General features: G+C 52.5%; 1 protein-coding gene across 1 annotated transcript; it reads left to right on the top strand.

Moving 5' to 3' along the window:
* The first annotated feature begins 1,056 nt into the window (after positions 1 to 1,056).
* On the top strand, positions 1,057 to 9,617 carry LOC140901858 (uncharacterized). Its single transcript, XM_073321282.2, has 4 exons — positions 1,057 to 1,123; positions 1,570 to 1,691; positions 4,435 to 5,228; positions 9,427 to 9,617. The coding sequence occupies exons 1-4, from the start codon at positions 1,112 to 1,114 to the stop codon at positions 9,615 to 9,617; spliced, it is 1,119 nt and encodes a 372-aa protein (XP_073177383.2). The 5' UTR covers positions 1,057 to 1,111.
* Positions 9,618 to 27,913: the final 18,296 nt, after the last annotated feature.

The raw sequence follows: 27,913 nt of genomic DNA, 5'->3' as shown, positions 1-27,913 counted from the left end.
AGTACATAGGCTGGGATTCTCCTTTGCAGCCTGGAGCCACCTCCCCTGTTCACAGTCTTTGTTCTCCAGAAGTGCTTCCAGGTGTTGAGCTGTGGTGGGGCTAGAGGCCAAAAGTCACGTCCCTTCCTTTATAGGGTCTTCCAGCTTGCTGGAAAGACCTTTTGTTATGACATGAGTCAAACTGTGTCCATCGTCTACCGGATCCCTCTGAGAAGCCTTCATTGTACACATGTGATAGTCCCTGGGAGTGTATTCCCCTTAATGGGCCATCAGCACTGTCTGGCTTCTTCACTGCTCCCAACCTCACAACATCTTCCAGTGACACACACCGAGGAAAACTTCATAACTTCCCATCCAATGACAGCACAATCAATCCACCAGGACATTATTGTTCAACAGATCAAGCCTGATACCTCACAAGGCACACTGTGTACACAACATAGCCGAATTATATCACCACGGTAAATATGGGGATGCCAGGGTACTGCTTGGAGCACAGAGGGCCACAGCGCCAGACACAGGGACAGAGATGTGAGGCCCCGGGATGCTCTGAAGCTTTATTGGCCTTGCTCATGAGGAGGAGAATCAGGAACTTCACCCTGTCACCACCAGCATGAGACAAACCAACCCACCCAGATGGGGCCAATGTTTCAGCCTGGAGTCTGCCTGACCGGCCTTCGCCACCTCCCATCCCCCACTGCTGTGTGCCCTGGCCCTCACCAGGCCCCATCCCTCACCCCCATCTGCCCTGGCCCTCAACACTTCCCATCCCCCTCCCCATAGGCCCCAGTGCCCTCGCCACCTCCCATCCGCCACCATGTCTGCCCTGCCCCTGGCCATCTCCCATCCCATTCCCCTGTCTGCCCCACCCCCCTGGCTCAGCCTCATGGAGTTTCCTTTCAAGGCAATATTGAATGAAGTAGCTGAGTCCCACCTCCCCTGCCCCTGGGCTGGTCACGGGGACAGCAGGAGTGGGCACCACCCCTCTGCAGCATGGGAGGGGTGAGGAAGAATGGGGCTATAAGAAGAGGGGCAGGGAGCTAAGACCCCATCACTGGGGATCTGGTGGGAGCATCTGTCAGTGAGCGACGGCACCTCCTCCTCTGGCACCATGGAAACCCTGGTGAGTCCCCCACCTCCTCCTGCCCCATGGAAACCCTGGTGAATCCCCTCTGCCCCTCATCTCCTGCCCCAGGGCAAACCTTGTGAGTCCCTCCTGCCTCCTCTTGCCCCACGGAAACCCTGGTGAGGCGTCCCCCCCCACCTCCTGCTCCATGTAAATCCTGGTGAGTTGTCCCTGCCTCCTGCCCCATGGAAACCCTGATGAATCCCCATCACCTCTTCCTGCCCGATGGAATCCCAGGTGAGTCCCCCTTTTCCCCCCCTCCTGGCCCATAGAGCCCCAAGGAGACCTGTCTGCCATTCACACCACACCCCATCAATCTCCAGGGGGTTATCCCCTGACTCCTCTCCTGTCTGTGGCACATAAGGGGTTAGGCGATGTGGGTTGGGGGGCTCTGGGTCTGGTGCCCAGGCTCAGGGGTGCTGATGCTGTGGGGTTCTGTGCAGGTGCCAGGACGGATGCCCAGAGCTGGACTCCTGCTGCTGCCCCTTCTTCTCTGCTTCGGGACAGAGACTGTCGAGAGCACCAAACCCACGGCGCTCAGAGAGATTGTGGATCATGTAGATAAGTGAGTGAGAACCCAGTGGGGCATTTCCCATCTGGCTGTGACCCCTCTGACCTCCCAAGGGGGAAATGGCATTGGTGGCTCAGTGCATGGCATAGCTGGGAAGAGTGATTCTGGGGTACAGGGGGAGCTGGGGCTTGGAGCTGGGAGGGTGATTCTGGGGTACAGGGGTGTGGGGGTCTCATTACTATTGTGAAAAACTGGTTGGAAACTGGAATTCCAATTCCCTCAGAAATTCTGAAATTTCTATTTTCTTTTCAGTCCGAAGTGGTACTAAAATTTGAAAACTTCCATGGATTGGGAATTCCAAATTTTGTTTTGGAAAAATTAAAAATAGATTTCAGTTGGACCATATCTGAATATTTCATTTCAGTAAGATCAAAATATTTCCATTTCAGCTATATAATATAATATAATATAATATAATATGAAAGTCCAGATGTTTTCACTTGTATATTATAAACAGCAATATAGAATCATAGACTTTAAGGTCAGAAGGGACCATTATGATCATCTAGTCTGACCTCCTGCACAATATAACAAAAGTAAAAAAAAAAATAAAGTCAAAACCAAATGTTTCAATCTAAACAAATTGTTCTGATAATTTTTCATCCGAAAATTACACAAAATTGATGAAAGAAAAGGAGTACTTGTGGCACCTTAGAGACTAACCAATTTATCTGAGCATGAGCTTTCGTGAGCTACAGCTCATTCCCTTGGAACGTTCAGATTTTGTTGAATCAGCCTTTCCCTAAGGAAAACTGCTCTGTCAGAAAAATTTTGAGCAGCAGTAGTCATGTGCTTGCTGTACACTCCCTTTGGAATAAATGAGGACCAGATACCTTGCACCCAAGACTCTTTAAAGAACTGGCCTGTAGGATAAGTGCCCCCCAGTATTATCAGGGTGAGGAGGTTAGATTTGGACATGGGCGGATGAGCATTAGCATGAATATTCATGATAGTGCTCTAATAGGACAAACCACCATGAACCTGGCTTTATTCTCACCCTCTGCTCCGGAGGTTGGGGGCTGCAGAAGGGGTGAGGGGTGGGGGCTCAGCTTAGAGGATAAAGATCTGCAGGGCTAACCCTGCCCCAGAGGTGACATTTGTGCTCCCCCAAGCCTATGCTGTGTCCACCCAGAGCAAGATTCCCTCCCAGTAGATGGTAGCTAAGGCGAAGGTGCACTGGGCTGGGAACCAGGAGCTCTGCTCCCAAGTCTCCTGTCTAGTGCACATCACAGCCCTTGTTACTCATTTGTTACCTGCACACTCCACCCACCTTTACCCTTCCTTGGGCTCAAGGCATAACCTTGTTAATTTAGGCACCCCCGCGCTTTCCCAGTTCCTAGGGCTCAGGGAGTAATTTTCTGCAGGTTTGCGGGGCCTTTTACCAGTGAAACCTCTATTTATGAACAGCTACCAAAACAGAATACACAGGGGAAGCAGACGATGCTCACCACTCCCAATAAGGCAGACGGACTTTTCCTGGTGGCCAGTCAGTGTCAGGTCATCTGGGGCTCCAGCTGCTGCATTGAGGGCTGGCAGGGTGCTGAGGGCTAGCGGCTCTGATCTTGGGCTGTGCCCTGGAGTTAACGTCCAAAGAACTTCCTTACTTTTGGACCCCAGTTTATATAGTGAAACTTGAGTCCTGTTTAGCTGTACCTTACCCAATGGTAAACTAAAATACTACAAAATTGTGTTTTTCACCAACCCTAGCCCATTACAAAACAATTTTTTACCCAATCAGACCCCGCCAGCTTAGTTGATTTAAATCTTGCAAAATTAGTTATGCACCAGACAGAAACAATCCAAGAACCAGACAGAGACCGTATAGATAAACAATAGAGAAGTGGGGGACTATAAGGGCAAAACAATAGAAGTATCAATTGAACAATGACAGCTGCTGATAAATGGTTTCTTGTCAGACCGCTGAACGCTGTCAAACAAAATTTACTTTAAAGATCTTAAGAGCTGGTGATGGTGGGGACTATTAGGACAGAAATGCCTCCTTCACAGCCCAATGTTATATTGTTATTTTATAACGTAGAGGGGACGTGAGGACGTGACTCTCCGTTTCCTGGCTGCTCCCGCCACTAATTGCCGAAAAAGGCCTCAGACCTTACAGATTCATGCCCTGTCCTCAGCCAGCCATGAGCCCGCCCGACCCTCCCCAGTCCAGCTGCACAAGGCCACTTCAGGCAGAGGTGGGACGAGAACCCAGCTCTCTAAGAGGGCAGACACAGAGCTTTTCCCAGGGAATGTGTCACATATAGGTGCCATTGTTAGCCTCCCTTTAACCAAAGTCAGTCCCCTCCCAGAGCTGGGGGGAGAAATGGGGGGGCGCCTATCTCCAGTATTCTTCAGCTCGCCAGCAAATCGCTGTGTGTCCCGGGGCCAACTGTGTGTCACGTCCCCCTCTTGCGGTGGCTCCGCATAAAAGCTCTGGTTTGCTCCTGGAGCTCAAGCGGTAACGCTCGGCCCTGGGGAGCTGACGGACCAAATCTCACACCGTGCTGATGATCCCCGGGGGGCACCTCTGGCAGTTTCTTCTTAAAACCACCCTCCAAGTTTATTTCATTCTCCCAGGGAGCAAACATCCCTCGACCCAGGCTGGAGCCCTGAGAGCCTAGAAGCGGCCAGTGACAGCACCATGTGCGACCCAGCCCAAGTTTGCCGCTCAGAGCTGGGGGCAGAGCTGTTCAGAGCCCCACATCTCCTGACTGCCCTTCGCTTTGCCTTCCCTTAGGGATGGGTTGGCTGTTGAATATGCCTTCGCCGTCAGCCTGGAGAAAGCCACTTGTGAGAATCCATCTGGTCTGGAACAGGTGCTGCCCAGGAACAAGCTGCAGGACATGCAGGAGGCCATCAAACAAGAGGGCGGCCTGCAAGACCCAGACAAAGGAAACATTGTGGCTGCCCGGATGAAGAACAGCCCTGTACAGAAGCTCCTGGTCCGGACCTACAACGAGAGAAGCTGCCTGATCTTCTTCACCATCCACTCGCCCTGCGCAGGGACGTGCCAGCTGGTGAAGAGGCCCCACAACATCCTACAGATGGTGAGCGACACCTTCCGCCCCATCGACCACAACTACAAGGCCTTCGTGTTCCGGCAGATCTACCGACAGGACCGGGACCTGGGTCCCAAAAGCCTGCTGGAGGCCTGGCACCGGCTGCCCAATGTGCCCCTGCTGGGCTGTGACACCAATGGCTGCAGGGACTGCAGAGGCAATGACCCCAAAACTGACACCAACGCCTGCCTGGATGAGCTGCAAGCCATGAGGCAGCCTCTGCACCCACCTGGCAGGGGGCAGGAGAGAGAGCAGGGGGAAGAGGGGAGAGCAGAAGATGTAGGGGAGAACAGGGGGCACCTTTGGAGGGCTGGGGAGATGGTGGGGCAGAGGGCACCATTGGAGGGTTCGGTGGATGGCAGGGCAGAGGGCTCTGTCGTAACAGTGGGGGAACAGCCAGACATTGCGCTCCATCAGAAGCGTTGGAGATGGGGAGGCGGGTGGCAAAAAGGGCAGCATGGGAAATGGTGGGGTGGGGGGCAGAAATGGCAATGGGGTAGGAGGCGTCATTGGAGGGTTGGGGAGATGGTGGGGCAGGGGGCACCACTGGAAGGTTCGGTGGATGGCAGGGCAGAGGGCTCTGTCATAACCCTGGGGGAACGGCCAGACATTGCGCTCCCTCAGCAGCATTGGAAACGGCGGTGCGGGTGGCAACAATGGCAGCAAGGGAAATGGTGTGGTGGGGGGCAGAAAGGGCAATGGGGTAGGAGGCGCCTTTGGAGGGTTGGGGAGATGGTGGGGCAGGGGGCACCACTGGAAGGTTCGGTGGATGGCAGGGCAGAGGGCTCTGTCATAACCCTGGGGGAACGGCCAGACATTGCGCTCCATCAGAAGCGTTGGAGATGGGGAGGCGGGTGGCAAAAAGGGCAGCATGGGAAATGGTGGGGTGGGGGGCAGAAAGGGCAATGGGGTAGGAGGCGCCTTTGGAGGGCTGGGGAGATGGTGAGGCAGGGGGCCCCATTGGAGGGTTTGGCGGATGGCAGGGCAGAGGGCTCTGTCATAACCCAGGGGGAACGGCCGGACATTGCGCTCCCTCAGCAGCATTGGAAACGGCGGTGCGGGTGGCAACAATGGCAGCAAGGGAAATGGTGTGGTGGGGGGCAGAAAGGGCAATGGGGTAGGAGGCGCCTTTGGAGGGCTGGGGAGATGGTGAGGCAGGGGGCCCCATTGGAGGGTTTGGCGGATGGCAGGGCAGAGGGCTCTGTCATAACCCAGGGGGAACGGCCGGACATTGCGCTCCGTCAGCAGCATTGGAAACGGCGGTGCGGGTGGCAACAATGGCAGCAAGGGAAATGGTGTGGTGGGGGGCAGAAAGGGCAATGGGGTAGGAGGCGCCTTTGGAGGGCTGGGGAGATGGTGAGGCAGGGGGCACCATTGGAGGGTTTGGTGGATGGCAAGGCAGAGGGCGCTGTTGTAACCCAGGGGGAACGGCCGGACATTGCGCTCCGTCAGCAGCATTGGAAACGGCGGTGCGGGTGGCAACAATGGCAGCAAGGGAAATGGTGTGGTGGGGGGCAGAAAGGGCAATGGGGTAGGAGGCGCCTTTGGAGGGCTGGGGAGATGGTGAGGCAGGGGGCCCCATTGGAGGGTTCGGTGGATGGCAAGGCAGAGGGCTCTGTCGTAACCCTGCGGGAACGGCCAGACATTGCGCTCCCTCAGAAGCGTTGGAAACGGCGGTGCGGGTGGCAACAATGGCAGCAAGGGAAATGGTGTGGTGGGGGGCAGAAAGGGCAATGGGGTAGGAGGCGCCTTTGGAGGGCTGGGGAGATGGTGAGGCAGGGGGCACCATTGGAGGGTTTGGTGGATGGCAGGGCAGAGGGCTCTGTCATAACCCAGGGGGAACGGCCGGACATTGCGCTCCCTCAGCAGCATTGGAAACGGCGGTGCGGGTGGCAAAAAGGGCAGCATGGGAAATGGTGTGGTGGGGGGCAGAAAGGGCAATGGGGTAGGAGGCGCCTTTGGAGGGCTGGGGAGATGGTGAGGCAGGGGGCCCCATTGGAGGGTTTGGTGGATGGCAAGGCAGAGGGCTCTGTCGTAACCCTGCGGGAACGGCCAGACATTGCGCTCCCTCAGAAGCGTTGGAGATGGGGAGGCGGGTGGCAAAAAGGGCAGCATGGCAAATGGTGGGGTGGGGGGCAGAAAGGGCAATGGGGTAGGAGGCGCCTTTGGAGGGCTGGGGAGATGGTGAGGCAGGGGGCCCCATTGGAGGGTTTGGTGGATGGCAGGGCAGAGGGCGCTGTTGTAACCCAGGGGGAACGGCCGGACATTGCACTCCGTCAGCAGCATTGGAAACGGCGGTGCGGGTGGCAACAATGGCAGCAAGGGAAATGGTGTGGTGGGGGGCAGAAAGGGCAATGGGGTAGGAGGCGCCTTTGGAGGGCTGGGGAGATGGTGAGGCAGGGGGCCCCATTGGAGGGTTCGGTGGATGGCAAGGCAGAGGGCTCTGTCGTAACCCTGCGGGAACGGCCAGACATTGCGCTCCCTCAGAAGCGTTGGAAACGGCGGTGCGGGTGGCAACAATGGCAGCAAGGGAAATGGTGTGGTGGGGGGCAGAAAGGGCAATGGGGTAGGAGGCGCCTTTGGAGGGCTGGGGAGATGGTGAGGCAGGGGGCACCATTGGAGGGTTCGGTGGATGGCAGGGCAGAGGGCTCTGTCATAACCCAGGGGGAACGGCTGGACATTGCGCTCCCTCAGCAGCATTGGAAACGGCGGTGCGGGTGGCAACAATGGCAGCAAGGGAAATGGTGTGGTGGGGGGCAGAAAGGGCAATGGGGTAGGAGGCGCCTTTGGAGGGCTGGGGAGATGGTGGGGCAGGGGGCACCACTGGATGGTTCAGTGGATGGCAGGGCAGAGGGCGCTGCCATAACACTGGGGGGACGGCCGGACATTGCGTTCCGTCAGAAGCATTGGAGATGGGGAGGTGGGTGGCAAAAAGGGCAGCATGGGAAATGGTGGGGTGGGGGGCAGCGTTGGGGGCGTGGGGGATGACGTGGCTGAGGGGGCCGCTGGAGGGTTGGGGAGATGGCGGGCCATGGGGTGCCGTCGGGGGGATGGGGGATGGAGAGTTAGGAGGCTCCATCGGGGCGGGGTTACGGGACAGGGGGCACTGTCAGGGTTTGGGGCACCCAGCACCGTTGGAGTGTTCGGGGACATGGGTGGGATGCAGGGGATTGGGGGGCGGGGTAGGACATTTCTTCTCTCAAGGCCTGTAATTTTGAGGAGTCCCCCGCACCCTGAATGATTAACACCAATAAAAGTGTCAGAGCATCCTGGGGCCTCCTGTCTCTGTCCATGTGTCTGTCTCCCTCCTCTCTGTCCGAGCGTCTGGACTTTACACAGCATGGGAGGCCTCCCTGGCAGTTCCTCCTTCATCGGGCCAGGCCTGGGCCCCCACTTTTTGCCTGGGGCTCCCCCTGAGCCCAGACCCTGGCACAGAGCTCACCCCTTTGGGAGCGAGGCAGGGCAGCCTTTGCCAGACACCCAGCTCGCTATGGATCACCCTGGCCATCTGCTGCCATCTGCTGGTGATGTGAGGTACACACATGAAAAACACAGTGGGCAGACCCCAGTTTGCACGTTTCCTGCCGGCCCACCCCGGAGGGCAGCTCAGCAGAGGCTGAGAGGGGATCGGGGCAGATCTGCCCCGTGGGCTCTGGGAGGGTCCATGAGATTGGCTGGCACGTGCCACACCACGAAAACTGCTGGGCAAAGCGCTCTGGCTCCAGCGCTGGGCGCACGTCCACCTGCAGTGGGACGTGTAGGTGCCCCATCGTCCCACGGGGACCTGCAGCTCCCGGACTGACGGGACGGGGCTCCAGTCAGTGGCTGGAGGCTCTGAGGTGCTGCGCTGGGGGTGGGGGATGGGAACAGGGGGCAGGAGAACCAGTTAGACAGAAACCTGGGCCTGCCCTGGCTTGGTGAGTCGTACAGGCCTGTTCATTTCATCAGCTTCTCTCCTCAAGCCAGATTCACCTGCTCGTTAACCAGGCAGGGATCCTCTGGTGTGGATAGGTGTGTGACAAAGGCCACGGCTAGGGTCAGGTGCCTGTCGCTAAAGCCCATGCTTCATAAGACAATTCAGAGGAGAAGAAACAGGTTTCTGTTCCGGGAAGGCAGCTCTAATCAAACACAAGAGAAACCTGATAAAGCTTTAAAATCTGGGCATTGTGCAGGGAAGGGATTGTAGCCAGGGCTGGTGCAAGGATATTTTGCGCCCTAGGTGAAATTTCCACCCCCCCCTCCCCACCCGGACAACCTCGGAAAACTAGTAATTAGCATTATAAACAGCCTGTCAGAACGGGTAACAGCTGTTGTAATGTTTCTTTTTTACCTTTAAGGCGTTTCAATTGTTTGCCATTGCTCTGATGGTGTCCCATTCAAAGTCTTACTATTGTGCAAAGCTAAACAATTGAGCCTTGCATTGCACCACCAGCCAGGTTAGGCAGGGTGACAAATCCCCCTTGCCCCAAAGGGCCATTATCCCCTGGTGACTAATTTCTACTCCAAGTCTGTAAAGCAGACTTTTAAGATAAATACATGATTCCTTCAATATTACCCATGCACGCATCTCCCCGCCTGCCCCTGCTGCTGCGGAGGCTGCCGCTGCCCTGGGCTCGGGCCGCCCGGTTCCCCCGGAGCAGCGCCCGGTTCCTGCTGCTCTCGGCTGGCAGGTGCGGGGCCCCAGCTGAGCCCAGCCCCTTGCGTCTCCCCCACGCAGCGCCCCCACCCACGGCCTCCCGGGCGGCCTCAGCAGCAGCAGCCGGAGAGCCTGAGAGGAGGAGTGGCCCCGGGAAAGCGGGGAGACTCTGAAGTGAAGAGGCTGCTGGCCCGAGCACTGGAGACTGACAGGTACCTGCCCTAAGCAATTGTGTAAAAAAAATGTTTGGCCACCGCTTTTTGGCGCCCCCAAATCTTGGCGTCCTGGGCGGCTGCCTAGTTTGCCTAGTGATTACACTGGCCCTGATTGTAGCAATCAGAACGAATTCTATTTCATGTAAAATTACAAGGATCACTCAATCCCACAATCAGGAAGTGACAGGGAAAGACTTGTGCTTCCCTCCCACCTTCCCATTGCCCCCAATGCTGCCCAAAACTCTCCTTTTACGACGTTCCCTGACAGACTCCCAAGAACTATCCGTCCCCAGCGCCATCGAACCTGCAGGGAAGGCAGAACCGACAGGGATTCTCCTGGGTCCGGGCATGAGGATGGAGCCAGTGCATGCAGTGTGTGGCTGTGGGATGGGCTGCTGTAACGGAGATGTAAGCAGAGGGGTCACTGCTCAAGGGCTGCGTTAGTGGGGCAGTTCGGGGCACGTAGTGCACAATCTTCACTCACCTCCCAAAGCGCTCAGGGAAATTGGCTGTGGCCAGGAGCAGCCGGGCCTATGCGGCATCAGCCAATCTGCCTGGGCTCTCCCCTGCCCTCCCATGTGAACCAAACGTCACCGCCCTGGAGCAGGCTGACGAGGGACACCTGCCCGTGGGCTGGCTGCCACTGCGGCCAAAGCTAGGAACTGGACCAGCAATGCCAGACTCCCAGGCTGAGTCTTGTCACAGACTCCCTGGGTCTGTGTGAGGGGCAGGGGGCAGGAGACCAACCTCACACCCACACCGGGGCTTCCACAGGCAAAATGTGCAACAAACACTTGACGTGTGTGGGTCAGGGATTCACACTGTAACTGACCCAGCAACTGAGTTGTGAAGCACAAACCTGTTTTCAAGGGGGCTTTTCACTGAGTGAATCGCATGAAACCAGAGCATGGCAGTGCCTCGGACCCCAGTCCTGGACCAGGCCCCATCATGCTAGGTGCTATACAAACCCAGAAGGAAAAGACACTCAGCCCCCGCATAGGTCAGCAGCAGGGTTTCAACCCCTCAGATCCCCAGCTTGTTCTCTGAGCTCCAGGAGCAATTACTAGCCCCTTCCTCAAGCAGCCACTGGCAGGGCCGGCCCACAACATTTTGGCACCTGAGGCGGGGAGCTCAAATGATGCCCCCATGTCCCCTCACTTGGGCCAAAACTTTGAAACTCTGGGTCCTTGTGGCACCCCCTGCATAGTCTGGCACCTGAGGCAGCTGCCTCAGTTTGCCTCATGGTAAGGCCAGCCCTGGCCACTGGAGACGGACGGGAGCAATGCTGTCTCAGTGGGTTACCCAAGCATTCACTTGTCAGCAGTAACAGGTTGGCACCCAGGAATCCTGGATTCTCTCTTCCCCTCCCACCCCACCCCCCAGGTTCTGGGAGGGGAGTGTAAAAATCTAAGACCCCCAACCTGGGTTAGTCATTCCGAAAGACAGGGTAGGGCAGTAGCAGATCAGAGAGACTTCTGCCATCTTAGAGACCTGGGTCCTGGACATTTTTAGCCATTTTTCAGACACCCCATTTTTTACATCGAATTGAAATTTGGCAGCTTCAGACTGAGGTACAAAATTTACCATGATCACTTTAAAGTATTTTAAAAAGCCCACACACAAGCACCTAAAAATGGTATTCTTGATATCTGCAAATGTCACACACACATACATAGTCCATCGTCACGGGCCAAAAATTACAACACAGGTTTTGTTTTATTAGAACTTACTCAACAACACAGATATTCACTATCCTTGCCACTGCCCAAACACAAACCTGTTGCACACAACAGTAGCTCTGGTGTCGCTGTGTGCTCTGGGGTGGGGGCAGTGGGTTGGGGGGGCGGGCTCTGGCCTCGGGATTCGGGCTCTGGGGCGGGGGGCAGTAATGAGGGTTTTGGAGTGTGGGAGGGGACCCCAGGCTGGGGTAGGGGGTTGGGGTGCGGGAGGGGGTTCGGGGAGCAGACTCTGGGTAGCGCTGACCTCAGGCAGCTCCCAGGAAGTTGTGACATCTCCCTCTAGCTCCTAGGCGGTGGCACAGCCCTGGGGCTCTATGTGCTGCCGCTATATACAGGCGCTGCCCCCACAGATCCCATTGGTTGTGGTTCCTGGCCAATGGGAGTTGTGGAGCCAGCGCTTGAGGCAGGGGCAGCTTGCAGAGCCTCCATGGCCACCCCTGTGCCTAGAGGCTGCACCCTGCAGGGACATGTCGGCTGCTTCCAGTAACTGCATGGAGCCGGGTAAGGAGCCTCCCTGCACCACCAACCGGACTTTTAATGGAGCCACCAGGGTCCCTATTTGACCAGATGTCCCAGTTGAAAACCAGACACCTGGCATTGGGCAGCCCTAACTGGGAGGCGTGACTCTCAGCTCAAGTAGAGGGACCCGTGCTTCTGCCTATAAACATCACGGCAGCACCCGCTCTGTGGTGGGTGCTTGGCCCAGCCGCCCAAGTAATCGATCACTGTGGTCAGACATCCCCTGGCAACAGACAGATCCCCCTCCTACTCTCCTCTGTTGCACGCCCCCTTCTCCTAGCCCAGGTTATTCCCCATCCCCCCCTTCCAGAAGAAAAGACTTTCCTAGTTGTCTCAGGTTTTTGGTTTCTAACAAGGGTTTTAGGTGAGAATTTTCCACTCACAGTGACAAGGCTTCCCCCACCCCCAGGCCTGGCCCCACGGTTCAGATCACAAGCCATGAATGGCAACAGAAGGCCCCTGAGTGGCTCCAGATGTCTCCAGTCCAGAGCAGAGAGGAAACTGAGGCAGAGGTTGAGTAGGAAGGGGTGTGTCGATGTGTCAGACGTCTGTGCACAGTGTCTGTATATCTGTGCTGCACCTCCTGGGGGGCTGATGAAGGGGGGCCCCCCTGGGGCTCCCACCTTTTGGTGGAGCTCTGCCAGGGTGGTGTTTAAGCTACAGGAGAGTCTGAGGGGTCACCCCCGGTTGCAGGTGCTGGGCAGGGCGCCGTGTGTCTAAGCTGTCAGGGCAGGTGCTAGGCAGAGGATGTGCACCCAGACAGTGTGCCTGGGGACCCCAAGACAGAGCCCGGTTCTGGGCTCTGTTCAGACTCCCAGATCCAGCAGCTGGGTCTTCTCACAGCATTCTAGTGAGTGGCCAAGAGGGGGTGCTCGTCTGCCACTGGCTGCCAGGCTAAGGGACTGGGCTGCTCACCCGGGGCTCTGGGGTGGCAGGGAGAGAAGCCAGGTCTCTGCTGACCCAGGTGTAACCCCCAAGGAGATTACCTAGATTCCTGGGACCCTGTCTGCTGTCCCTGGTAGGGAGGGGAGCCAAGGCAGACTCAGAGTTTGCCTGGCAAGCAATACGGAGTGAGAGGCCCTCCCAGGGAGAAGCCATTTTGGAGTCAGTCTGGAGCCAGCAAGGAAAAGGGCAGGACTGGCCGTGTGGGGAGCTGGTGAATCCCAGGCCTGCATGCAGGGTTCCCCCTGAGAACAGGCCTCTAGAGACCTGACAGCAGATCCCTCAGCTGGGTTTTTCCTTCCCCACTGATGATTCCCAGTTTGTAGAGTTTACTGGGAAACTTGCCCAGCCAGACTGAGTTCGCCACCCCAGCTCCCTCGGTGAGACCAGTCACCACCACATGGGCAGCTCTGCTCTGGCTGCTCGTCCAGGGAAGCTGCCTGCTGAGTGTGTGACTGGAGGCTGGGCTAGGAGCCTACAGTTTGGATGTTCGTGTAGTTGTGTAACCTACACCTTGAGCAGTGATGAGCTGCCAAAATCTTAACAACGGGTTCCCTCCTCACCCCATGAGGGGGTTGTTGCCCATCCCCGCCCCCCGGGACTCCAGCCCCATCCAAGGCCCCTCGTTCCTTGACCCCCCCGGACCCCTGCCCCATCCACTCCCCTCCCCTGTCCCCTGACTGCCCCCAGAACCGGGCAGGAGGGTCTCGTGGGCCTACCCCACCCCTAAGAGCCAGAGGCATCTGCCGGGGGGCGAGCTCGGGAGTCCCGGCGGTGCTTACCTGGGGTGGCTCCCAGGAAGCATCCAGCAGGTCCCTCTGGCTCCTAGGGGTGGGGTAGCGTAGCTGGAGGGGGAGCAGGGGCCGCTCCCCCCACTGATCACATCGAAAGTGGTGCATTAGGGGCCGACTCCCTGGGTGCTCCAGGGCTGGAGCACCCACGGGGAAAATTTGGTGGGTGCAGAGCAGCCACCCGGCAGCTCCCCACCCCACATCCGGCCCCAGCTCACCTCCGCTCCACCTCCGCCTCCGCCTCCTCCCCCCTGAACGTGCCACCCCGCCCTGTTTCTCCACCCCCCCGGCCGGCTTCCCGTGAAGCTGTTCGGCAGGAAGCTGGGGAGGTGATTGGTGAGTATCCGAGTGCGTGTTTGCCTGGGATTGGTGAGTATCCGAGTGCGTGTTTGCTGGGAGGGCAGTTTGAAAGCCTGAGCGAGTGCCTGATTGGGTGGTAGCCTGCAGGGGGCGGGTATTGGGGCTGTCTGTTTGTTTGTTTCAGGGAAGCCTGGCTATTTAAAAATAGCCAGAGCTCCGCGAACAAGCTGAGCAGCGGCGAACCAGTAGAGCAGCACACAGCAGGAGTTTGCCTGGGAGTTCGCCTGGGGTGAGCCCAGTGAGGCTTACATCTTTCCAGCTTCTCTGAGGAAGCTCATAGTAGGAAGGTGATATGGAAGGGGTGGGGGGTTCAGCTATTGTGACCTGCACTGGATGTGCCATGTTTGTCTTTCTTCCACAGGACAGAAGCAACTTTGTCTGTACAAAGTGCAAGCTAGTATCCATATTGGAAGAGAAGATCGAAGGTCTGGAGCAACAAATATCGACCCTGCGTTGCATACGAGAATCTGAGGATTTTCTGGACAAAAGTCAGGATATGTGTCTATGGGCACAAAGCTCTAAAGATTTAGAGCAGGTTGCACAGCGGAGCCAAGTGGCCAGTGAAGAAGCTTGGCAACATGTGACCTCCAGAAGAAGAAGGGGGAATGTCCGGGAACCAGCAATGCGGACACAGGTAAGTAACCGTTTTCATGTTCTCTCCACAGGTACCATTGCGGAGAGTGGACCAGATGATACGTCTGGGGCGAGAAAGCAGAAGGAGACTCCGCTGGCTGGAAGGCATGAGATGCACTGTCCTGAGGTTGGGGGTTCCACGACCACCACTCCCAAGAGAAGGAGGAGGGGGGTGGTGGTCGGGGACTCTCTCCTCAGGGGGACTGAGTCATCTATCTGCCGCCCTGACCGGGAAAACAGAGAAGTCTGCTGCTTGCCAGGGGCTAAGATTCGCGATGTGACGGAGAGACTGCCAAGACTCATCAAGCCCTCGGATCGCTACCCCTTCCTGCTTCTCCACGTGGGCACCAATGATACTGCCAAGAATGACCTTAAGCGGATCACTGCGGACTATGTGGCTCTGGGAAGAAGGATAAAGGAGTTTGAGGTGCAACTGGTGTTCTCGTCCATCCTCCCCGTGGAAGGAAAAGGCCGGGGTAGGGACCATCGAATCGTGGAAGTCAACGAATGGCTACGCAGGTGGTGTCGGAGAGAAGGCTTTGGATTCTTTGACCGTGGGATGGTGTTCCATGAAGGAGGAGTGCTGGGCAGAGACGGGCTCCACCTAACGAAGAGAGGGAAGAGCATCTTCGCAAGCAGGCTGGCTAACCTAGTGAGGAGGACTTTAAACTAGGTTCACCGGGGGAAGGAGACCAAAGCCCTGAGATAAGTGGGCAAGCGGGATACCGGGAGGAAGCATAGGCAGGAATGTCTATGAGGGGAGGGCTCCTACCTCATACTGAGAATGAGGGGCAATCAGCAGGTTATCTCAAGTGCCTATATACAAACGCACGAAGCCTTGGAAACAAGCAGGGAAAACTGGAGGTCCTGGTGATTTCAAGGAATTATGACGTGATTGGAATAACAGAGACTTGGTGGGATAACTCACATGACTGGAGTACTGTCATGGATGGTTATAAACTGTTCAGGAAGGACAGGCAGGGCAGAAAAGGTGGGGGAGTAGCACTGTATGTAAGGGAGCAGTATGACAGCTCAGAGCTCCGGTAGGAAACTGCAGAAAAACCTGAGTGTCTCTGGATTAAGTTTAGAAGCGTGAGCAACAAGAGTGATATAGTGGTGGGAGTCTGCTATAGACCACCGGACCAGGGGGATGAGGTGGATGAGGCTTTCTTCCGGCAACTCGCAGAAGCTACTAGATTGCACGCCCTGGTTCTCATGGGCGACTTTAATCATCCTGATATCTGCTGGGTGAGCACTACAGCGGTGCATAGACAACCCAGGAAGTTTTTGGAAAGTGTAGGGGACAATTTCCTAGTGCAAGTGCTAGAGGAGCCAACTAGGGGGAGAGCTTTTCTTGACCTGCTGCTCACAAACTGGGAAGAATTAGTGGGGGAAGCAAAAGTGGATGGGAATCTGGGAGGCAGTGACCATGAGATGGTTGAGTTCAGGATCCTGACACAGGGAAGAAAGGTAAGCAGCAGAATATGGACCCTGGACTTCAGGAAAGCAGACTTCGACTCCCTCAGGGAACGGATGGGTAGGATCCCCTGGGGGAATAACATGAGAGGGAAAGGAGTCCAGGAGATCTGGCTGTATTTCAAGGAATCCCTATTGAGGTTACAGGGACAAACCATCCCGATGTGTCGAAAGAACAGTAAATATGGCAGGCGACCAGCTTGGCTTAACGGTGAAGTCCTTGAGGATCTTAAACATAAAAAAGAAGCTTACAAGAAGTGGAAGGTTGGACAAATGACCAGGGAAGAGTATAAAAATATTGCTCGGGCATGTAGGAATGAAATCAGGAGGGCCAAATCACACCTGGAGCTGCAGCTAGCAAGAGATGTTAAGAGTAACAAGAAGGGTTTCTTCAGGTATGTTGGCAACAAGAAGAAAGCCAAGGAAAGTGTGGGCCCCTTACTGAATGAGGGAGGCAACCGAGTGACAGAGGATATGGAAAAAGCTAATGTACTCAATGCTTTTTTTGCCTCTGTCTTCACAAACAAGATCAGCTCCCAGACTGCTGCGCTGGGCATCACAGCTTAGGGAGTAGGTGGCCAGCCCTCTGTGGAGAAAGAGGTGGTTAGGGACTATTTAGAAAAGCTGGACGTGCACAAGTCCATGGGGCCGGACAAGTTGCATCCGAGAGTGCTAAAGGAATTGGCGGCTGTGGTTGCAGAGCCATTGGCCATTATCTTTGAAAACTCATGGCGAACCGGGGAAGTCCTGGATGACTGGAAAAAGGCTAATGTAGTGCCCATCTTTAAAAAAGGGAAGAAGGAGGATCCTGGGAACTACAGGCCAGTCAGCCTCACCTCAGTCCCCGGAAAAATCATGGAGCAGGTCCTCAAGGAATCAATCCTGAAACACTTACACGAGAGGAAAGTGATCAGGAACAGCCAGCATGGATTCACCAAGGGAAGGTCATGCCTGACTAATCTAATCGCCTTCTATGATGAGATTACTGGTTCTGTGGATGAAGGGAAAGCAGTGGATGTATTGTTTCTTGACTTTAGCAAAGCTTTTGACACAGTCTCCCACAGTATTCTTGCCAGCAAGTTAAAAAAGTATGGGCTGGATGAATGCACTATAAGGTGGGTAGAAAGTTGGCTAGATTGTCGGGCTCAATGGGTAGTGATCAATGGCTCCATGTCTAGTTGGCAGCCCGTATCAAGTGGAGTGCCCCAAGGGTCGGTCCTGGGGCCGGTTTTGTTCAATATCTTCATAAATGATCTGGAGGATGGTGTGGATTGCACTCTCAGCAAATTTGCGAATGATACTAAACTAGGAGGAGTGGTAGATACGCTGGAGGGTAGGGGTAGGATACAGAGGGACCTAGACAAATTGGAGGATTGGGCCAAAAGAAATCTGATGAGGTTCAACAAGGATAAGTGCAGAGTCCTGCACTTAGGACGGAAGAATCCAATGCAGCGCTACAGACTAGGGACCGAATGGCTAGGCAGCAGTTCTGCGGAAAAGGACCTAGGGGTAACAGTGGACGAGAAGCTGGATATGAGTCAACAGTGTGCGCTTGTTGCCAAGAAGGCCAATGGCATTTTGGGATGTATAAGTAGGGGTATAGCCAGCAGATCGAGGGACTTGATCATCCCCCTCTATTCGACATTGGTGAGGCCTCATCTGGAGTACTGTGTCCAGTTTTGGGCCCCACACTACAAGAAAGATGTGGATAAATTGGAGAGAGTCCAGCAAAGGGCAACAAAAATGATTAGGGGACTGGAACACATGACTTATGAGGAGAGGCTGAGGGAACTGGGATTGTTTAGTCTGCAGAAGAGAAGAATGAGGGGGGATTTGATAGCTGCTTTCAACTACCTGAGAGGTGGTTCCAGAGAGGATGGTTCTAGACTATTCTCAGTGGTAGAAGATGACAGAAAGAGGAGTAATGGTCTCAAGTTGCATTGGGGGAGGTTTAGGTTGGATATTAGGAAAAACTTTTTCATTAGGAGGGTGGTGAAACACTGGAATGCGTTACCTAGGGAGGTGGTAGAATCTCCTTCCTTAGAAGTTTTTAAGGTCAGGCTTGACAAAGCCCTGGCTGGGATGATTTAATGGGGGATTGGTCCTGCTTCGAGCAGGGGGTTGGACTAGATGACCTCCTGAGGTCCCTTCCAACCCTGATATTCTACGATTCTATGATTCTATGAGGGCTGAGAAGCAGGCAGTGGCTTCTCGCTGAGGCCGAGGGTGGCGGAGGTGAGCTGGGTCGGGGAGCGGTTCCCCTGTGCGCTCCCCCTCCCCCCCCGGGTTACCTGGTGTGGCGTGGGTGACCCTCCTCGCTCCCCACCCCCGGCCCCAGCTCACCTCCGCCTCCCTGGGCCTGAGCGCGAAGCCGCCGCCTGCTTCTCAGCCTGCCCCGGCTTCCTGCGCGAACAGCTGATTCTGGGGAAGCCTGGGGGGGCGGGGAAGCAGAGCGGGGCGGCGCGCTCAGGGGAGGAGGCGGAGGCGGAGCAGAGGTGAGCTGGGGCTGGGGGTAGGGCGGGGAGCTGCCGGTGTGTGCTCTGCACCAGGGCTGGAGCACCCATGGAGTCGGCGCCTAAGGTGCCACTTTTGGCCGGTTAAATTTAGAAGCCCTTTTAGAACCGGTTGTCCCTCGCGGAGTCCAGAGTCCAGAGTCATCTTCGAACCTGAGGATCATTCATGGAGTTTGTGAGTGCACCATTGTTTAGTTAGTTAGTCAGGGAATTTGTTTTGCGGACCTCCTACTCCCTGAACTGTGTCCTCAAGCCAGGGAGTAAGGGTTTGGAGATTTTATAACCTGCTGCATATTACATCTGTGGAGGGATTTACCACCTTCTCCCACTTGTGAGTTTTTTGGGCTGTACTGAACCCAGTCAACCACACTGCTAAATCACTGCAAAGAAGAATTTGTGGTTATAGGTCATCAAGGGCCCCAGCAAAATATGCGTACCAACGGGACACTAATTTTACATTTGCTACATCAAGTCACGGGTATTTTCAGTGTGGGCCCCGGTGACCCTAAAAATAGTGTTTTACCCTGTTATGTTGTATTTGTCTCCTGTTTAATATAATTATTGTGTTGAATATATTGTATGTGTTTTGTGTTATTTCTTAGAAGTTTCCAGCTATCTGGCAAGTAAGTGGGGATTACCCTGTAGTTAGAATTTTCTGCCCAAGCTGCCCTGGTGACCCTGCCAGGAAGGAGTGAGGAGGGTGGAGGCACTGCCAAATAATTTCATAGGAAAAAAGAAAGAAGATACACCCCGCTGAGTGGGTGGTGGGATCCAAAAGAACCCAGACCTCTAAATGGATTGGCATTAAAGGAGGTAACCAGGTGGAGAGGGGGCGCTACACAGGCTAGCATCAGCTGTTAATCAACTTTACTCCCTTCAGTTACTGTTTAACCTCAGGCCCGTCTGAGTTCGGGAGAGCTCTATCCGGCTGTGGAACTGGTCCAACAAGCCAGAGTGGTTTTACTGCCTGGTTCCGCCCCCCCCCACTCCCATCCCCCCACCCCCCGGCCCTCCCGCCCCCACAAGGGTGGAGGCCCAAAGCCTAGCACTGGCAAGGCGATGTTTGCAGAGCAGGGCAATAGCACAGGTAGAAATCCAGGGCACCCAGCTCAGCCTGCATTCTGGAGAACACTGTCTGCTTGTGGGTCCAGTCCAGAGACAACAGAGAATTGGCTTTCGCCCAGTGAATGCCTGGGGAAATTGCAAGGGCTTCGCTGAATAATTTCGAAAAAAAAACCCCAGTGGTCCTGGGCAGTGGCGAGCAGGAGAGACGGGCCCAGGCATGGAGAACGGAGAGGAAGGGGGTGAACTGTTTCTCTCTGTTACGGCCTGGGCCAAGCATCCTGACCCCAGGATGTGTTGTGTGTTGGAAGGGAGTTTGACCGTGTCTGAGTGGCCTGCCAGGGGGCAATCTCAGACGCCATCCTGCCAGGGGCGCTTGGTGTCTCAGCAAGACTAGCGTGGGGAGAGCCATCCAGCTGGAACGCATGGGCCATGGCTCTGGAGGGGCTCAGCTGCTGGCCTATCCCCTGTGGAACGAAGGTGTCTGCATGTGAGACTGGCCTAGCCAGGGGCATGGAGCTTCTGAGTGGGGCCATGGGGCAGAGACAGACCCCTATTCCTGGGGGTGTTCTGCTCTGGGGGGTCAGAAGGCCGTGTTGGGAGACCGAGGCAGTGGCAGGGAAGTTGCATGTCCTGAACAAGGGCACACTTGGGTTCACTGAAGTGGGAGCTCGGTGAGATAAAGGGGAGTAAAATCCCAGTTCTCACTGCTGATCAGATAATGTCAGCCCGGGGCCTGACCTGCTGCCAGGAGTCAGACACCCCTTCCCAGCTCCCGCTGGTGTGTGCCACGTCGACAGGCACAACCAGGACCAACCCGCTGCAGTCGTTGTCAGACACGGGGCTGTCAGGACGTGCCGTACTTTAATTGTTTCCTGGGGAGGTGGGGTGCACGGAAGTCTGTTGTTCTGCCTGTCCTGGGCCATCAATCCATCCGCACTGGGGAGAGAAGGTCCTCCAGGGTTGAGCACCTTCTGTCTGAATGACGGGCTTCGGGAACGTGGGAGATCCTGGACCTCTCAGCCAGAGAAGCACAGAGACAGCATGGGGTAGCAAGAGCTGGGAGGGGACTCAAGGGCTGGTGTAGACCCCAAACACGCTGGGTTGGGGGTCAGGACACCTGGGTTCTTTCCTCAGTTCTGCCACTGACCAGTTCTGGGCCCCGGGGCCAGTCCCTTCCCTATTCTCTTCTTGCCACCTGCCTATTTCCTGTATCAAAGCAGTCCCAGCATCTTGTCCCCTGTCTCATGCAATCCCAGCCTGTCTGGGGAGTCACCGTCTGGGGAGTGGACTGCCAGGGCCTGCAGGGCTACCAGGTGTTGTCAGATGTCACCGGTGTGGTGCTCTGCTCTACCCAATGTTGATAACAGTCGGCTGCGTGCGTGTGCTCCCTCTGTGTGCTGCTCTGCGCAGATCGCTGACACAGCCGACCCCGAGAGAACCCCCAGTGACCACAGACTCCGATAAGGTATGAAGGCACCTGGCCAAGTTTATTGTCCAACGAAGCACAGTCTCCAGCTCCCCGGATCAGATGTCTGCAGTTCTGCTCGTACATATGCGCTCCCTGACAATGGACGGGCTGAGTCAGTGGTGGGATTCTCCACTGCCCACTAGGCCAGACAGAGACAACCCCTCAGGGGTGCATTCTTATACACAGCTACAAACAACATCAGCCCTTTCCTTGCCGGACTCTGAGCAGGGCCTGCCTCTTGCTCACAGCTTAACTTGGCTTTATGTTAACAAAGTCTTGACTGTTACTCTAGTTCAGGCCTTAGGCCTCATACCGGGCCTCTGATACAAGGGTTTATGTTTCAGGGCCTCATCTTACTACATTCCCCCACTTTTTGTCTTTTATGGGGAGGATGTTTACCCATCGTCCCGAGAAGCATCGTGCATGGACTAAAGGTAACCCAGTGGGCTAGACACTGTTATGTGGTTACCTTATGTTACCATCCAGACACTCATGCCCCATCTGTCTTTTTAGTCTGCACATTCCCTCGTACGACTGATGGACAGATTTTATTATCCAATTTGTTTTTAGTCCCTTGTGGTGGGCCTGGGAATGTTAGGCCCAGGACTATGACTGAGGAATGTAGTATTATGATTGAGCCTTAGAGGCACTCCCAAATAATTAATATCTATGAATAATATGGATACGGCGTATATATTTGTAGCGTATATGGGCATCTATGTATGTTTACATATCACAGCACTTTATGTCCAAGCATGACAATTCTTTTCCAATCTGGTGTTGTAGTTTGGTCCTTGCGGTACTGCAGATAGCAACCCACTTTTATGAGGGCAATTGCAGTTACCATCTGTGTCATTATTAGCGGTAGGTTGAGTGTTTTGAAATACTTGGACAGGGATTGTGATAATGTGTCCCACAGTGCTCGGAAAAGGAGAAGTGACAGAGAAATTTGGAGTAGTGACACTACCGCTGAGGCCTTTATATATAAATATATTGTAATTAGTTACTGCACAGGACTGTCCATTCATGTTGTAGGTTACCCGTACTGCTGGTTGTCACCCCGTGGTAAGCGTCGCTGGGCAGGAAACAGAAGTGGCCAACTTCTCTGTTCCATTGGTTGAACTGCTCTGTGATACCCCAGTAGATGACGTAGATCCAGTTGTTTCTGGTGGATGCTGTCTTCCAGATAAACCTACTGCATGGACAGTAACCAATTAAGCAAGTATTGCAGTGTCAGGATGGAGTACTGGTATCCAGACACTGATCAGGATTAGTATCCAGTACTGGTATCCAGACACTGATCAGGATTGTTTTGAATAACATGTGCCTCAGTTAGGTTGCAGTGTCACTGACCCGAATTGTGACGGGTACTAACAGGCAATTTGTTTATCCAATCTGTAGTTACCGTGTAACTTAATATCTTTACCAATTTGTTTTTTTCCTTGCCTTCATGTTTTTTGCTGCCGTTCATTTGTTAATTTTTACCTGTGTGTTGGTTAAACAGTTTAGCCATGTTATGCATGTTGTAAATGATATAGAGCAAGAATACAGCAAGAATACAGTAATACAATAATAAGACAACACCACAACAATAATACAGTAATACAGAGATAATAGTTGCTTTTACAGAGTAGCCAAATTCAAATGAACTGACAGTGATTTCTAGCTGATTGCCAACTTAATTGTTTATATATGGAAGACAGAAGTGTATTTGGCCTGTCTCTTATTTCTAAAGCATTTCATTTTTCTTTTCTTGATGCTTGGGGGGTTTCTTCACTGTATACTGATATCACCTGGTATTTTGTGGTGTGATATCTTCTGGTGTCTTTGGTCTGTGGGATGCAACCTTAAACAGCTTAAGTTAGTTAACATAATAATTTTTTTGTTTGTTTGTTTTTACATTTCTCTTGTTTTTAGTAACCCAAATTTAATACACTGATTAATTTAGTGTGTTTACAATGTAATAGGGACCAAGTCTTTTATAACACAAGCTATACTTTTGCAATTGTTGTGTAGACATTCATTTTCATTTGAGGTGCATTACTAATATTTTATAAAAAGAACGAGGAGTCCTTGTGGCACCTTAGAGACTAACAAATTTATTTGGGCATAAGCTTTCGTGGGCTAGAACCCAGTTCATCAGATGCATGGAGTGGAAAATACAGAAGCAGGTATAAATATACAGGACATGAAAAGATGGGAGTTGCCTTACCAACTGGGAGGTCAGTCTAATGAGACAATTCAATTAACAGTAGGATAGCAAGGGAGCACAAATCACTTTTGTGGTGGTCATGAGAGTGCCCCATTTCAGACAATTGACAAGACGGTGTAACAGTAGGGGGAAATTAGTATGAGGGGAAATTAGGTTTAGGATTTGTAATGACCCAACCACTCCCAGTCTTTATTCTGGCCTAATTTGATGGTGTCCAGTTTGCAAATTAATTCCAGTTCTGCAGTTTCACTTTGAAGTTTGTTTTTGAAGTTTTTTTGTTGAAGAATTGCCAATTTTAGGTCTGTTATTGAGTGACCAGGGAGGTCGAAGTGCTCTCCTATTAGCCATTATGGATGTAGAAGCTCTCTACATGGATATAAATGGCATTCTGTTAAATTCTAAATAAATTTCTATTACAGCCAATCGCTCAGACAAACAAGCTTGTTTACATTTGCAGGAGATAAAGCTGCCCACTTCTTGTTTTCAATGTCACCTAAAAGTGAGAACAGGCATTCACCTGACATTCTTGTAGCTGGTGTCACAAGATATTTACCTGCCAGACGCGCTAAAGATTTATATGTCCCTTCATGCTTCAACCACCATTCCAGAGGACATGTGTCCGTGCTGATGACGGGTTCTGCTGGATAACAGTCCAAAGCAAAGCAGCCCCACGCATGATCCTTTTCATAATCTGAGTCAGCTGCCACCAGCAGAAAGTTGATTTTCTTTTTTGGTGGTTCGGGTTCTGTAGTTTCCGTATCAGAGTGTTGCTCTTTTAAGACTTCTGAAAGCATGCTCCACACCCCATCCCGATCATATTTTGGAAGGTACTTCAGATTCTTAAACCTTAGGTCGAGTGCTGTAGCTATTTTTAGAAATTTCACATTGGTACCCCCTGCGTTTTGTCAAATCTGGAGTGAAAGTGTTCTTAAATGACCACCATGTGCTGGGTCATCATCCGAGACTGCTATAACATGAAATATATGAGAGAATGTGGGTAAAACAGAGCAGGATACATAGAATTCTCCCCCAAGAAGTTCAGTCACAAATTTAATTAACACATGTTTTTTATAAGCATCATCAGCATGGAAGCACGTCCTCTGGAATGGTGGGTGAAGCATGAAGGGGCAAACGAATGTTTAGCATATTTGGATGTAAATACCTTGCAATACAGGCTACAAAAGTGCTATGTGAATGCCTGTTCTCACTTTCAGGTGACATTGTAAATAAGAAGCAGGCAGCAGTATCTCCCGTAAATGTAAACAAATGTGTTTGTTGTAGTGATTGGCTGAACAAGAAGTAGGACTGAGTGGACTTATAGGCTCTAAAGTTTTACAATGTTTTGGTTTTAAGTGCAGTTATGTAACACGGAAATGGAAATGGAAAAAGGAAAAAGGAAAAAAAGGTTATGGAAAAAGGCTAATGTAGTGCCAATCTTTAAAAAAGGGAAGAAGGAGGATCCTGGGAACTACAGGCCAGTCAGCCTCACCTCAGTCCCTGGAAAAATCATGGAGCAGGTCCTCAAAGAATCAATCCTGAAGCACTTGCATGAGAGGAAAGTGATCAGGAACAGCCAGCATGGATTCACCAAGGGAAGGTCATGCCTGACTAATCTAATCGCCTTTTATGATGAGATTACTGGTTCTGTGGATGAAGGGAAAGCAGTGGATCTATTGTTTCTTGACTTTAGCAAAGCTTTTGACACGGTCTCCCACAGTATTCTTGCCAGCAAGTTAAAAAAGTATGGGCTGGATGAATGCACTATAAGGTGGGTAGAAAGCTGGCTAGATTGTTGGGCTCAACGGGTAGTGATCAATGGCTCCATGTCTAGTTGGCAGCCGGTGTCAAGTGGAGTGCCCCAGGGGTCGGTCCTGTGGCCGGTTTTGTTCAATATCTTCATAAATGATCTGGAGGATGGTGTGGATTGCACTCTCAGCAAATTTGCGGATGATACTAAACTAGGAGGAGTGGTAGATACGCTGGAGGGGAGGGATAGGATACAGAAGGACCTAGACAAATTGGAGGATTGGGCCAAAAGAAATCTGATGAGGTTCAATAAGGATAAGTGCAGGGTCCTGCACTTAGGATGGAAGAATCCAATGCACCGCTACAGACTAGGGACCAAATGGCTAGGCAGCAGTTCTGCGGAAAAGGACCTATGGGTGACAGTGGACGAGAAGCTGGATATGAGTCAGCAGTGTGCCCTTGTTGCCAAGAAGGCCAATGGCATTTTGGGATGTATAAGTAGGGGCATAGCGAGCAGATCGAGGGACGTGATCGTTCCCCTCTATTCGACATTGGTGAGGCCTCATCTGGAGTACTGTGTCCAGTTTTGGGCCCCACACTTCAAGAAGGATGTGGATAAATTGGAGAGAGTCCAGCGAAGGGCAACAAAATTGATTAGGGGTCTGGAACACATGACTTATGAGGAGAGGCTGAGGGAGCTGGGATTGTTTAGCCTGCAGAAGAGAAGAATGAGGGGGGATTTGATAGCTGCTTTCAACTACCTGAAAGGGGGTTCCAAAGAGGATGGCTCTAGACTGTTCTCAATGGTAGCAGATGACAGAACGAGGAGTAATGGTCTCAAGTTGCAGTGGGGGAGGTTTAGATTGGATATTAGGAAAAACTTTTTCACTAAGAGGGTGGTGAAACACTGGAATGCGTTACCTAGGGAGGTGGTAGAATCTCCTTCCTTAGAGGTTTTTAAGGTCAGGCTTGACAAAGCCCTGGCTGGGATGATTTAACTGGGAATTGGTCCTGCTTCGAGCAGGGGGTTGGACTAGATGACCTTCTGGGGTCCCTTCCAACCCTGATATTCTATGATTCTATGAACACACCCTCTTTATATTTCTAAGTTACACTTTCACGATAAAGAGATTGCACTACAGACGCTCCCCGGGTTACGCAAGACCCAACTTATGCAAATTCACACTTATGGAAAAAGCTTCATAAGCCACAAATAGGATTTTCGAGTCGTGGAAATTTTTGCGTACGGGTATATGTTTCCGACTTACGCAAAATTCGAGTTACGCAAGGCTTTCCAGAATGGAATGATTGCATAAGTCAGGGAGCATCTGTACAGTACTTGTTTGAGGTGAACTGAAAAATACTATTTCTTTGTTTATCATTTTTACAGTGCAAATATTTGTAATAAAAATAATAATATAAAGTGAGCGCTGTACACTTTGTATTCTGTGTTGAGAGAGAAATCAATATATTTGAAAATGTAGAAAAACATCCAAAAATATTTAATAAATTTGATTTGGTATTCTGTTGTTTAACAGTGAGTTTAATCACGATTAATTGTTTTAATTGCCTATTTTTTTAGTTAATCACGTGAGTTTTCTGTGCATTACCTCAATATGGTGCACATAACAAAATTCATTCTGCACATGTCTGGAAAAAATTAGAGGGAAAATTGCTGATAGCCCTGGTACTTCAAACCAGGTCCTATTCCACCTGACTCCACCACCCCTGTTCTACCCACGCATTCCCATTTATCCCCCATCCATATTCCCCTCTCCCCTCACTGTGCCCTATCCCCACTGTGATGGGTTATCACCCCCGGGGTGCAGTCTGGGAGGCTCAGGAACCACTGTGGGCTTTGGTGGAGATACACTCATCCTCCCCAGGCCCTGTTATCACCCAACATGACAGCAGGTGGTGCACAAGCCCAACTGAGTTAACTGAGTGCTTTACCTAAGCCACTCCAGGACATACAGCCAAGCTTCCCAGCCTTGCACCCCTGCTGGAGTGTAAACCCAGAATTATACTGTCTTGCACTGAACAAGGATCTGTACAATGTAGTATATTTATATCGTTTGCTCTATAGTTCCCTCAGTGTGGGAAAGCTATGCACAACAAGTTTGTGTTAACCAAGCTGAGATTTTTCCCAGACACTTCATTCAAAACACAATGATAAAGAGGAAACATAAAACAAGTTTATTAACTACAGAAAAATCAATTTTAAGTGATTGTAAGTGATAGCAAACTGATCAAAGCAGATTATCAAAAAAACAAAAACGCCAATTAAGCTTAACATACTCGATGAATAGGATTTGAATTAGCAATTTCTCACCCTGACTAATGATACAAGCAGTCCACCAAGTTTTCATACACAGGCTAGAAATCCCTTTAGCCTGTGACCAGCACGTCCCCCCGTTCAGTCTTTGGTCCTCAGGTGTTTCCAGGAGTTCTCGTGTGTGGGGAGTGAGGCCCTGAGATGATGTCACATCCTGCCTTCTATCGTTTTTTCCATATGGCAGGAACCCTTTGTTCCAAACTTTGTTCCCAGAGCAGTTTGTGGAAAAATACAGGTACCAAAATGGAGTTTAGCGTCATGTGGTCTGGTCACATGCCCTTGCATGTCATAGCAACCATTATTCATAGGCTGTCTAGAGCGTTTTCAGGAAGGCTCACCAGGTGCAGGATAAGCTTCTTCAAAGGCCTATTGTTTCCCCTAATGGGCCGTTACCTTGAATAGACTCTTTACAGCCAGCTGTCTAGACTGGAAGCATCTTGTGTAGTGGATGTCACCCAGGTGTGTCTACATGTGACATACAGATAGATAGTCAAAATTCATAACTTT

This window comes from Lepidochelys kempii, chromosome 23 (assembly GCF_965140285.1).
Source record: "Lepidochelys kempii isolate rLepKem1 chromosome 23, rLepKem1.hap1, whole genome shotgun sequence".
Classification (NCBI taxonomy): Eukaryota; Metazoa; Chordata; order Testudines; family Cheloniidae; genus Lepidochelys; species Lepidochelys kempii.
Note: the sequence above shows the minus strand (reverse complement) of the source record. Positions and strands in the feature narration are given on the sequence as shown.